At 48.2% G+C, this 12,796-nt stretch overlaps 1 protein-coding gene across 1 annotated transcript; it reads left to right on the forward strand.

Annotated features, from left to right (window-relative positions):
• The first annotated feature begins 3,760 nt into the window (after window positions 1-3,760).
• Window positions 3,761-5,400, forward strand: LOC123125265 (uncharacterized). The gene is made up of 3 exons (XM_044545784.1): window positions 3,761-4,051; window positions 4,178-4,327; window positions 4,627-5,400. The coding sequence occupies exons 1-3, from the start codon at window positions 3,962-3,964 to the stop codon at window positions 5,167-5,169; spliced, it is 783 nt and encodes a 260-aa protein (XP_044401719.1). The 5' UTR covers window positions 3,761-3,961; the 3' UTR covers window positions 5,170-5,400.
• Window positions 5,401-12,796: the final 7,396 nt, after the last annotated feature.

A 12,796-nucleotide genomic window follows, 5' to 3' on the forward strand; every position in this document is an offset into this window, starting at 1 on the left:
AGTCTATATAGATGTAGGATACTCTCCTGGTCACTTTTCTACCGCTGAGGCATGAGCCATCCAAATTCCCCAGCAGGGCCGGGCCCATAGTTGTACAAAATGTGCGGTCCGCACAGGGCCCATAAATTTTGGGGGCCCCAAACATTTTATAGGCCTGTGTATTTATTTTTCATGGGATGGGCACAGGGTCGTGCATGGCTGGGCCGCTCGGCGCTGGCGCTGGCGCGTGAGTAAGCCTCGACCATCTCCCGTCCCAGGCAGCCTACTCGATCGGTTTTTGATCGATGCCTCGATGGCAGGACGCAGGTTCGACTGGGAAAGGAAACGGAATGACGAACCGAACGCATCCAGATCAAGTCCAGATCTCCCTCGACGGCAGAAGGCAGGGATCGATCGCATCCAGATCAATGGAAACTGAACCCCCTTGATGGCAGGAGGCACGGATCGATCGCATTCAGAGGAAACTGAACGGCGCGGGATCTCGGTTCGCATCTAGATCCGAAGACGCCGCGACGGGCGACACGGTAACAGGTACAGGAATTACACCCCTCATTGGTTCGCATCCATGATCCATTGATTTTTTCTCTCGTAGTCTCAGGTTCTCAGAGAGGAATTTTCGATGATATACCCATGTCACCCATGTCATGAGAGAATTAGTGTTATCTGCTAGCTAGCTATTGTGATTTATCACTCTAGTTATTGTGATTCGATGATATATCTATTGGGACTCTAGCTATCTGCTAGCTAGCTATTGTGTTATCAATATGGTATGTATCTTTTTTTTGTATGGTAATACGTGTCTCATTCATATCATAAAGATCAAATTACAAGTCACGTAATACCTAGTTATTGTGATTCGCGTTCTCAGGGAGGAAAATTGCTTCTTGTATACGGTACTCCTTTCGTAAACTAATATAAAAGCGTTAAGATCACTATTTTAGTATTATAAACGCTTTTATATTAATTTACGGATGGAGTATATACGTTGGACAGCCCTCATTGTACTCCTAATTCTACTCCTATTATCCTAATTCCTATTTTCAAACATTGACGCATAATCTCCAATTGGTATCTGTTGCCGTATGAATATGTATGATTTTTTATATATCCAATTGTTATGTAATACATTATATCATATACATTATAATTGCTCATTAGTTCATTTTATTGAGATAGGGCCTCCTTTTTTAGTTTGGCACAGGGTCCACAATTTTACCAGCCTGGCCCTGTTCCCCAGCAGTGTGTAGCTGTAGCCTAGGTCTGAGTTGCAAGCGGAAGTGGGTTTGATTGAAGTGAACACCATGGTGGTTAACGGTAATCTTGATACTAACAACATCACAAAAGAGAGTATCGCGAATGGGAATAGGTAGCATTGGAAATAGGTGTCAAACGGAAGTACATAATCCAAGGCAAGTCGGCAGGTTGCAGGGGCGCAACGACATTCTCCGTGAGAGGACCACAAATTGACTGTTGTGAATATGATATTTGAGCCTTCACCGTTTTACACATGCACAAGTCTCCTCGGTTCCTTCAGCTTGCCTTACTCTCCTATCTGATGTTACGACGCCTTGTAGTTCTTGGTGTGCTTGGCTACACCCCTTGAAAAATCTATTTTGGTTTTGCATTGTAAATGCATCGCATAATGTTGTTATTCGACCGAGCTAGACTTAATCAACTCTAAGATGGTGTGGGATCAAGTTTGCGCACCCAAGGAATATGGTGGCCTGGGGGTGCCCAACTTACGACTGCTCAACACCTCTCTTCAAGCACGATGGCCATGGTTGGCCAGGACGGATATGGATAGGCCATGGACAGAATTCAACATTCAGGTCTCGTCGGACTCGATGGCTATATACAAGGCAATCACCAAATGCACCATTGGGAACGGTGAATCCACTCTATTCTGGACGGACTGGTGGCTGCAAGAGGGACGCATACAGGATATCATGCCACACCTGTTCAAAGCTGCAAAGAGAAGTGCGATCAAGGTGAGAACCGTGGGACAGGCGGTCGCAAGAGGTTGGGGCAGGACGTGTCGCCAAATATGGGCGCGGAAGCAATACAGGAGTTTCTCACTCTGGTGGACCGGATGCAACTTGTCCAGGTGGAGGTGGGGATACAGGACAGCATCACCTGGATATGGCGCTCAAATGGGCTATTCTTGGCACGCTCTGCCTATCGCGCACACTTCGCCGGACGGATTGAAGCTGCTGGTGCTGTACAAATTTGGAAGTCACGGGCTTTGAACACGCGCAAGATCTTCTCGTGGCTTGCTGGTAGGAGGAGATGCTGGATGGCTGACAGGCTGCAGAGGCGCTTGATGCCGCACCCGCCGGCCTGTCCACTATGCGACCAGGAACCAGAGACGATTGACCACATACTACTTGGATGCGTGTTTGCGAGACAGGTTTGGTCGGCCATCACAGGCAATTGGGGAAAACCCCAATGGACCCCAACCCACGGAGCGAAGCTAGTTCAATGGTGGACTTCTTTGAATGTCGAGACGAGGATGAGGAAGGAAGCTTGGACGGTGATCACGTTGGTGGCATGGACAATTTGGAAACATAGAAACGACGTCGTGTTCAAGGGCGCTCTACCTTCCGTCGACGTGGTGCTCGAGGCGATCGACACGGAAGGGGAGAACTGGAGGGCTGCATCACTGCTACGGCAGCCGGGATCGCTCTCGGTTAGGGTAGAGAGGGTGGAGAGTAGCGAGTAATTAGCATGAGGTGTGTGTTGGCCCATGCGGCCGTGGACTCTTTGTAATTGGTTGTTTCGCCATCTTGGCGCCTTCTATCTATGATCTCGATACGTCAACTTTGACGTATCCTTGAAAAAAAATCAACTCTAAGATATATCGACATGCCTTGCTATTGTCGGACGTGGAGTATATGCTCCCGAGCTCAAATGCACCATGATGAACAGTAAAATAAAAAATAGTAAAAATCAAAAAATAATAACTTTTTTCATGGTAAACTTTGACAAATGTTTTGTATGCTTGAAAAGTTTTAGAACAAAATGATATTTGTGGAAGTCATGGCAAAAAAATATATTCGATGCTTCAAAAATGCTAGTTTTGAAAATATTTTGAAATACCGATTTTGTTTTTTTTGCCACGACTTTCACGAATGTCATTTCGGGCTAAAATTTTGTAAGCATATAATACATCTGTCAAAGTCTACCAAAAACATCATATTTTATTTGAATTTTGTAATTACTTTATTCGATTTTACTGTTCATAAGAGTGCATTTAAGCTCGGGATCAGAATAGGACTTTCGGCCATTGTCCTTCTCTTTAGAAAATCTAAAGAGAAACTGACGACCCCCAATGGTCAACCACCCCTTCAGGCCGACCTTTCTGTTCAACTCCATTCGTTTTTAAATATAAGACCTTTTAGAGATTTCAATACGAATGACACATAGATGTATACAGACGCATTCTGGAGTGTAGATTCACCCGTTTTGCTCTGTACATGCTTATATTTAGGAACGGAGTGAGTAATATTTAGCATGAACTACGAGTGTTTATTCTGCTAAAATGTCACCATCGATTATGTTGTCTCAACTCAACGAGTAGGGCATTTTGAGAGTATTTGACAAAAAACTACCACATTAGGGGTATCCGTCCCACAGAACTACCACTTTCAAAAAAGTGACTAATAACTACCGAAAATTTCAAATTTTGTGGCAAAAAACTACCAAGTCGTGTTGATCGTCCATTTAGCCATTTTAACCGCTTAACTGACAGGGATGGCCCACATGGCAGGCCGACGGTGGCCCTAACGGCTAACGGACGCCCGCTCGCGGCCGTTAGTGGCCCGGCTCGGTCGGAACCAGCCAGGGGCTAGGTCAAAACGACCGACCGGCCGGCCGACCGAGCGAACCATGAGTCACTCACTCCTCTCCCCGAGCTCTCTTCTTCCTCTGTTTCCTCCGGCGACTGCGACACGGCGGCGCGAGGATGCCTTCCTGGCCCAACAGCAACGAGACATCCGACGCCGACGATGACGAGTACATGGATGAGTACAGCAGCATGCAAATGGAGTATTTTGTAAGTGAGCTCACTCTGTTCTCTCCTATGCTAGGGTTAGGGTTAGGGTTTGAGCTCACTTTGCTCTTCCATGTAGTTCTTATGTGTGAGGTGTTGTGGCTGATATATATGGGGTTGGTACTGCAGCAAACTCCTGACACGGTGATAGATCCAAGTTTCAGTGGGCTTGTGGTTGAATCTGACCGTAAGTGCATCCTGCACAGGCAGAGACCAGGCAGGTTTGTGGCATTTGAAGGGACTGACACTGGAAGGAGATTCATTGGATGTGCTACTATGGTAAGAGCAACTATTGTTAGTGGTTTTCATGTGTAGATTAATTTGGTGGTACATAGTGCAAACAACATTGATATTCTTGTTGTTTCAGTATCTGTTTACTGAAAACTGAAGTACAAAGCTGGTGTGGTGTTCATGTGTTAGCTAAATCTATGATAGGAACTGAATCTAGGCAACATCTAAAATTGGTCTAACTGAATTTCTTTGTTACTGCATTCAGACAAACATTGATATGTATGTATGAATTCTGTAACTGAATTTTACTGGATTTAGTTATCATTAATATTTTACTGCATTTTCAGGATGGTGTGAACTGTGGTGTTCTGGAGTGGGTAGATGCCCCTTGGCCAGTAATTCTGCAGAGGTGTTTAACCAAGCTGTGGGATATGTATCATGAGGAGAACCTTGGTAGAGTCCAAGACAAAGAAGCTCATGGGATAGAGGTTGAGAAACTGAAGAAGGAGCTGGATTCTCTTGCCAATCAGTACAGTCAGCTTGTGGATGATGTATCCAAGCTGTTTGATTACCAGGATGGGCAGAAATCCCATGACATGGATTACACAAGCCATGAACTTAAGGAGAAGAAGCATCAGCTTGAGGAGCAGGCAAAGATTGAGGTTCAAATGGAGAAGCTTAAGCTGAAGAAAGAACAGAGGTGCATCCTGCAGAGTCAAGCTGATATCATTCAAAACACTAGGAAGGCCATGAAGGAGATACAAGTGGAGAGAGACCTCCTTAAAGAAGAGAAGAAGAAGCTGGAGCATGTCATTTCTGAGGTACTGAAGGTTGGTCATGGGTCCAAGGAAAAGCTGGACAAGATCAAAGAAGTTGTCATGGAGGAGTGATTTTTTAGGCATGGTTGGTAAGTAAATATGAGGCCTCTATATATAACTGGCCTAGCAATGAAGGAGTCTGATGCAAATATGCATCTCATCTGATGCAAATATGCATCTCAGTACTAATATTAGCTAATGAACTGCCTAAGCCTAAGAACTGCCTATGGTTTCAGATCATTTTGGTTGTGGTGTGGGGTGCTGTTATGGCCCTGATCTGTAATGCTCTAAGATGATGTTATCTTTAATGCCCTGATGCTAAGTTAAGAACCTTATTATCTAAGCCTGCTGCAGTTTCTATCTGTCTTTTTTATCCTACCTGCAATATGGTCCTGAGAAGTTTGTTGTAACATTTCACAGATTGCACAAACTTGATAACACTGAACAAAGGTAGGTAGTTCACATAGGAGGCACCATAGGTAGCATTACATAGATAGCACAATACTTGCTAAAACTGAAGATTACTGACACTGACGAAACTGACATAGGTAGTTCAATTGACGAAACTGACATAGGTAGTTCAACTACTGACGAAACTGAATCTGAAACTTATAGTTTCAGATTCACTTAGTTGTCTGTCCTGCTAAGCGTCCGAATCGTCGTACCTCTTGCTTCAGTTGGGTGGGATTTGGCTGCACCTCCACCTCCTCTTCCTCTTCGTCTTCATCGATGATGATGATGGGAGGAGGACGGCGGCGAGCCTGCACAGCTGGCTGTGCGACGATCTGTAGGTCGTCGTCTTCGTGCACCTCTGCTGCGTTTGCATTTGATGTAGCTTGTGCTGGAGCGACATAGCGGTGGTCTGCCCACCGCTGCCTCTGCCCAGCATCGCCGGAGTCGGCCTCCTTCATTGCCAATAGGAGAATGTCGATGGGCATGACCACCTTACCTGGGTTTCCATAGCGCTGCTCCATGCGCTGCTTCTCCTCGCTAGTCGCCTTCTTCCTCACTTCCTCTGCTGCATCTACCAGCCCAATAGCGCTGGTGTACCTCATGGCGACCTTCATGTAGTCGAGGAAGAGTTCTTGGTCGCCGCGTGCTGAACCAAGAAGCATGGCAACCCATCCCTTGCCAGTTGGGAATGGGTTTAGCCATGGGTCTGGGGAAGGGGAAGAGGAAGAACCAGCCATGGTTGGAGCTAGGGAAAGGAGGAGTAGTTGTGGGTGCGGCAGAAGTGAGGTGGGGGAGTTAAGTGGGGGGAGGTGTTGTGTGGCAGTGGAGTAGTAATAGTGAGGAGATTTTACTAGTCTTTACAGGTGGTAGATGTGTTGTATTTAATGTTCACAGTTTCAGTGTGTTGAAACTTGTGATAATTTGCTGCCATTTCTCATCGGGAAAGTGAAAGTTAGGTTGGAATGTAACCAAATTTAAACCAAATTTAGAAACATTCAGCAGTGCTTAGATAGCATGATCCTTAACCAGATTCAGACATAGACAGAGACGAAACATTCAGTACCACGCATGAAAACGCATAAAACATAGATAGTTCGAGCTGATTTAAGCAAACATAGTACTAATACAGACGACGAAGATGACGAGAATTTGCTGCTGCATCTCCATTGTTGCATGCTCTCTCACTCTGCAGACGACGAAGATGACGCCGCTCTGAACATTCAGAAGTAACAACAATAAGTGCACGCAAATGCAGTATAAAGGAAGAAATAAGTTCAGAGACATACATAAACAGAAAACACAGAGCATGCAGAGAACATGCAGAGAACTAATCCTCCTTCGAACGTAGCCAACATCCTAGTCCACCGAGTCCTTGTTACTTGGAATCGATGGAAGCTTGCCCTGTCTCTTGCCCACCAGATGACAAGGTCATCCGTGATGTGCGTTCCTTCTGGGAACGCCTCATTGAACTGTTTGACATCGTTGGCGTTGCGTTCTGCCATAATCCTGGCAGCCAACCTCCGCCGTCGCTCCAGCGCGTGCGCTCTGCGATTGGCCCTCGCAGCAGCCCTATCAACCTCCTCATGGTCATCCACTAGCTCTCCTAATGCTGGATCCATCTCTGGCTGAACTAGGGTCCGCGTGCTTCCGCGGCGGCTAGGTTTAGGGTTAGGGGAAAGAGGTTGTAGGATCGCTGCGTCTTTTGTAGACAGAATGGCAGGCTTGGGAGGGGGGCAGAGAGATCCAATAACCGAGCCCAGTGCCAAGCCCAAAATAATAAAGCATAACAGGGCAGCAGGCCCATCTTAGACAAGTTCAGTTTCAGACAAGTTCAGACAAGTGCAGAAACTAAGTTCAGAAACTAAGTTCAGAAAAGTTCAGAAACTAAGTTCAGACTTACCATTAGTTACCACTTGCATAGAAGTAGCCCTTCAATTTGGAGCTTGGATACCTCTTCCTTTTGGTCCCTGCCAAACCTTGTGCAGAAGTTGTGGCAGATCTTGGTGCACTGAAACCAGAATTTCTCCCTCTACCTGCAGGCCTGCCCCTTCTGGATGTACCAACAGGGGCTGGTGCTGATGCAGAAGGTCCTGGAGCAGAATGTGATGCTCTATTTGCTGTTGCAGCAGGTCCTGGAGTAGGATTGGCTCTTCTTCCAATTGTAGCATGGCCTTGAGCTGGTGCAGCTGGTGTATCTGCATAAACTGCCCTATTTTCCTGCATTCAAGAACCAGGACACATTTAGTGAGGTAAATACCATGGAAAAAGGAAACCTGTAAGTCATGTAATTACCTGATGTTTGTTTTTCCTCATCTGAAGCTTAGGCCTCAGAGCCTTCTGGCAACTTGTATACTTGTGTCCTTCTAGCCCACAGTTACTACATGTTATAGTCCCCATCCCACTACTATCTCTTGGACCTGGAACTTCAAACTGCCCTTTCCTCCTTGCAGTTTGTTTTTTCCCTGCCTTTTCTTTAAAAACAGGAGGCTCAATGTCTGGTGTGTTTGATTGAGGCCAGCAATCTGGACCAGGGACAGGGTATATAATTTCTTTGTATGTCTCAAAATATAATGTCTTCTTAAAAAATCACTAACATAGTCCTCAGGATGCAGTTTTTGCTTTGTCATTGCTGATACCAACTTGTGACGCCCCCGATTTGACCGTACACTAATCATGCACGCAAATGTGTACGATCAAGATCAGGGACTCACGGGAAGATATCACAACACAACTCTAAAACATAAATAAGTCATACAAGCATCATAATACAAGCCATGGGCCTCGAGGGCTCGAATACAAGTGCTCGATCACAGACGAGTCAGCGGAAGCAACAATATGTGAGTACAGACATAAGTTAAACAAGTTTGCCTTAAGAAGGCTAGCACAAACTGGGATACAGATCGAACGAGGCGCAGGCCTCCTGCCTGGGATCCTCCTAACTACTCCTGGTCGTCGTCAGCGGCCTGCACGTAGTAGTAGGCACCTCCAGTGTCGTAGGTGTCGTCGTCGATGGTGGCGTCTGGCTCCTGGACTCCAGCATCTGGTTGCGACAACCAGATAGAAAGGAAAAGGGGAAAAGAGGGAGAGAAGCAACCGTGAGTACTAATCCAAAGTACTCGCAAGCAAGGAGCTACACTACATATGCATGGGTATATGTGTAAAGGGGCATATCAGTGGACTGAACTGCAGAATGCCAGAATAAAAGGGGGATAGCTAGTCCCGTCGAAGACTACGCTTCTGGCCATCTCCATCTTGCAGCATGTAGAAGAGAGTAGATTGAAGTCCTCCAAGTAGCATCGCATAGCATAATCCTACCCGGCGATCCCCTCCTCGTCGCCCTGTTAGAGAGCGATCACTGGGTTGTATCTGGCACTTGGAAGGGTGTATTTTATTCAGTATCCAGTTCTAGTTGTCATAAGGTCAAGGTACAACTCCGGGTCGTCCTTTTACCAAGGGACACGGCTATTCGAATAGATAAACTTCCCTGCAGGGGTGCACCACATAACCCAACACGCTCGATCCCATTTGGCCGGACACACTTTTCTGGGTCATGCCCGGCCTCGGAAGATCAACACGTCGCAGCCCCACCTAAGCACAACAGAGAGGTCAGCACACCGGTCTAACCCTATGCGCGCAGGGGTCTGGGCCCATCGCCCTATGCACACCTGCACGTTGCGTACGCGGCCGGAAGCAGACCTAGCCCCCTTAATACAAGCGCGAGCTTACGGTCCAATGCGGCGCGCGCCACTCAGTTGCTAACGTCACGAAGGCTTCGGCTGATACCACGACGCCGGCATACCCATAATTACTCCCGCGTAGATGGTTAGTGCGTATAGACCAAATGGCCAGACTCAGATCAAATACCAAGAACTCGTTAAGCGTGTTATGTCGAAGTAACCGCGGACGCCGTCCAGGGCCAGGCCCACCTCTCACCTAGGGGGTCTCAACCTGCCCTGTCGCTCCGCCACAAAGATCCACTTGCGGGTACTCCTACGAGCCGACCCGACTTTAGTCATCACATGTGTCATGTATATAGTATATAAGTATATACCCGTGATCACCGCCCAAGTGATCACGACCCGATAGTATAGCACAGCAGACGGACAAGAATGTAGGGCCACTGATGGAAAACTAACATCCTATACTAACCATGTAGGATTGCAGGTAAAGGTAACAACAGTAGTAGCAAGGATAGGCTATGCATTAGGATAGGATATCGGAAAGCAGTAACATGCTACACTACTCTAATGCAAGCAGTATAGAGAAGAATAGGCGATATCTGGTGATCAAGGGGGGGGGCTTGCCTGGTTGCTCTGGCAAGTAGGAGGGGTCGTCAACTCCGTAGTCGAACTGGGCAGCAGCAGTGTCGGTCTCGTAGTCTACTGGAGAGAAGAGGGGGGAAGAAACAGTAAATACAATGCAAACATAAGCATGACGATGCGTGACATGACAATGAACAGTGCGAGGTGTGTCCTAACGCGGCAGTAGATGATACCGACGAAGGGGGGAAACATCCGGGAAAGTATTCCCGATGTTTCGCGTTTTCGGACAGACGGACCTGTGACGCCCGGATAATTAGGCTACAGAAATTCCACGCTAATGATGCCACGTCACCTTGGTTGCTGTTGCTAATCTCGCGTTAGTTCAAAACAATTAAAATTCTAATTTGAATTATTGGCAAACAACAAAAGTTTTCAAACAATAAAACTAAAATGTTCACACTATTCTATAAATTCCCCTAATCATTGCCATGATGGTACCAACATCATTTGACTCACAGATAAATCCCTAGGAAATTAATAAGTGGTCCAACAACAAATAAATTAGCCATTTCAAAATAAACGAATGTTTTTGTATTTACAAACCACTTGAAATCGTGTGTGCTAGCTCAAAACATTGCCTATTATTTATGTGACAAGTTTTGTGTTCAACAAAACTTATTTGGATTAAATTAAAATACAAAAGGGTAGAGAAAATACAAAACAGAAAATTAGAAGAAGGAACAGGGGCTAAGTGCACACTGTACACTACAGGCCCAGTGCTATAGTGCACGGCCCAGCCCACCACAGGCCTTCCTCTTTCTCCTGTACAGAGGAGAAGGCAGGGGCCATGGCGTGGCGGCCATCCCACGGCGCCACGGCCGGATGACCGACACCTGCTCCTCTCGAGTGCCCTAGAGAGGATAAGGAGGACACCCACGACCCCTCTGCCGAACCCTAGCCCGCCTTCCCGTTCCCCACACACGCGCCGCTTCCTCTCTGCTCACCTCGCCGAGCGCCTCCATGGCCGCGTCGTCAACGTGCACGCGGCCACCGGCCACCGTCCTCCACACCGACGGGTCCAGGAGGTCCACCGTGGAAGAGTTCGTCGCCTGCGCCCTTGAGAACAAGCCGGGGAGCCCCGCAGCGCCGCCATCGCCTTGTTCCGCACCGCCTCGGCTGCCGTCGATCCGCGGCGGACACCACCGCTCCGGCGCCACCCCGGCCTTCCCGAGTCTTATGCGAGCATCGCTGTGAGCCTGCGCTTCTTTCCCCTCTCTCTCCCGAGCTTTCCGACGCCCGTAGCCGCGTTCCCGTAGCTCGCCCGAAGAACCTCGCCGCCGACGAGCTCGGCGCCGTGGCCATGGTCACCTTCACATGCGGCCGAGCGCCGCATCGTGCTCCTGGGGTTCCTAGTGGCCCAACGCGCGCGTCTGCTGCTCTCGCCGTGCCCCGTAGCCCCCTGTTCGCCGCTCACCGGAAACCCACCACCACCTGCCTCGCCGCCGGCGACGTTCCCGGCCGTCCCCAGCCACGCCACCACCTCCATTCGACGCGGTGTGGACTGGCCGTTCGAATGGGCCAAACCACAGCCCCGGGGATGCCCTGTGGGCGAAACCCGAAGCTCACCCGCGCATCGCCGCCGCGTTGGAGCTCGCCGGAGCCCCTCTCCGGTGCCCTGCCGACGTGGCCGGCCGGGCCCCACCCCTGGCTCACTGCCAGTGGGCCCCACGGGCCCCAGTTGACTGGGTTGACCCAGTCAACTATTGACTGGGCAGCCCAGTGCCACTGACATGCAGGCCCCGCCGCTTAATTAAACTAATTAAAATGTTTTATAATTAAAAATAATTAGTTAAGCTAAAACAGTCACTGACATATGGGGCCCACCCCCTCTAATTAGACTATTAGTTTAGTTTAAATAAATATTAGACTAACAGAGGCTGACATGTGGGTCCCACTGGACCCACCTGTCTGGTTTGACTGGTCAGCCGACCTGTTGACCTGCTGACGTCAGCATTGCCTCATGCTGACGTCATAATTCATTTTTGCTTAATATAAATAATTCCAGAAATTCAAATAAACTTTGAAAATTCATATCTTTTAAACCGTAACTCGGATGAAAATGTTTTCTATATGAAAGTTGCTCAGAACGATGAGACGAATCCAAATACGCAGTCCGTTCGTCCACCACACCTCCCTAACCTATCGAACTAGCAACTTTCCCCCTTCGGTCTGTCTGTCCGAAAACGCGAAACATCGGGAATACCTCCCGGATGTTCCCCCCCTTCACCGGTACCACCTACTGTCGCGTTAGGACACCCCTAGCACCGCTCATTGTCATGTCACGCATCGTCATGCTTATGTTTGCATTGTATTTACTGTTTCTTCCCCCTCTTCTCTCCGGTAGACTACGAGACCGACACTGCTGCTGCCCAGTTCGACTACGGAGTCGACGACCCCTCCTACTTGCCAGAGCAACCAGGCAAGCCCCCCCTTGATCACCAGATATCGCCTACTCTACTCTCTACTACTTGCATTAGAGTAGTGTAGCATGTTACTGCTTTCGATTAATCCTATTTTGTTGCATAGCCTGTCATTGTTGCTACAGTTGTTTCCCTTACCTGCTATCCTACTGCTTAGTATAGGATGCTAGTGTTCCATCAGTGGCCCTACACTCTTGTCCGTCTGCCATGCTATACTACTGGGCTGTGATCACTTCGGGAGGTGATCACGGGTATATACTATATACATTATATACATGACACATGTGGTGACTAAAGTCGGGTCGGCTCGTTGAGTACCCGCAAGTGATTCTGATGAGGGGGCTGAAAGGACAGGTGGCTCCACCCCGGTAGAGGTGGGCCTGGGTTCCTGACGGCCCCCGACTGTTACTTTATGGCGGAGCGACAGGGCAGGTTGAGACCGCCTAGGTGAGAGGTGGGCCTGGCCCTGGTCGGCGTTCGCGGTTACTTAACACGCTTAACGAG

This window comes from Triticum aestivum, chromosome 5D, assembly GCF_018294505.1.
Source record: "Triticum aestivum cultivar Chinese Spring chromosome 5D, IWGSC CS RefSeq v2.1, whole genome shotgun sequence".
Classification (NCBI taxonomy): domain Eukaryota; kingdom Viridiplantae; phylum Streptophyta; class Magnoliopsida; order Poales; family Poaceae; genus Triticum; species Triticum aestivum.

Bases quoted from the DNA above. Each gene is read 5' to 3' on its own strand.
- LOC123125265 (XM_044545784.1), top strand. From the start codon at position 3,962: ATGCCTTCCTGGCCCAACAGCAACGAGACATCCGACGCCGACGATGAC. The intron at 4,052-4,177 runs GTAAGTGAGCTC...TTGGTACTGCAG, and splicing joins GCATGCAAATGGAGTATTTT to CAAACTCCTGACACGGTGAT. The intron at 4,328-4,626 runs GTAAGAGCAACT...CTGCATTTTCAG, and splicing joins TCATTGGATGTGCTACTATG to GATGGTGTGAACTGTGGTGT.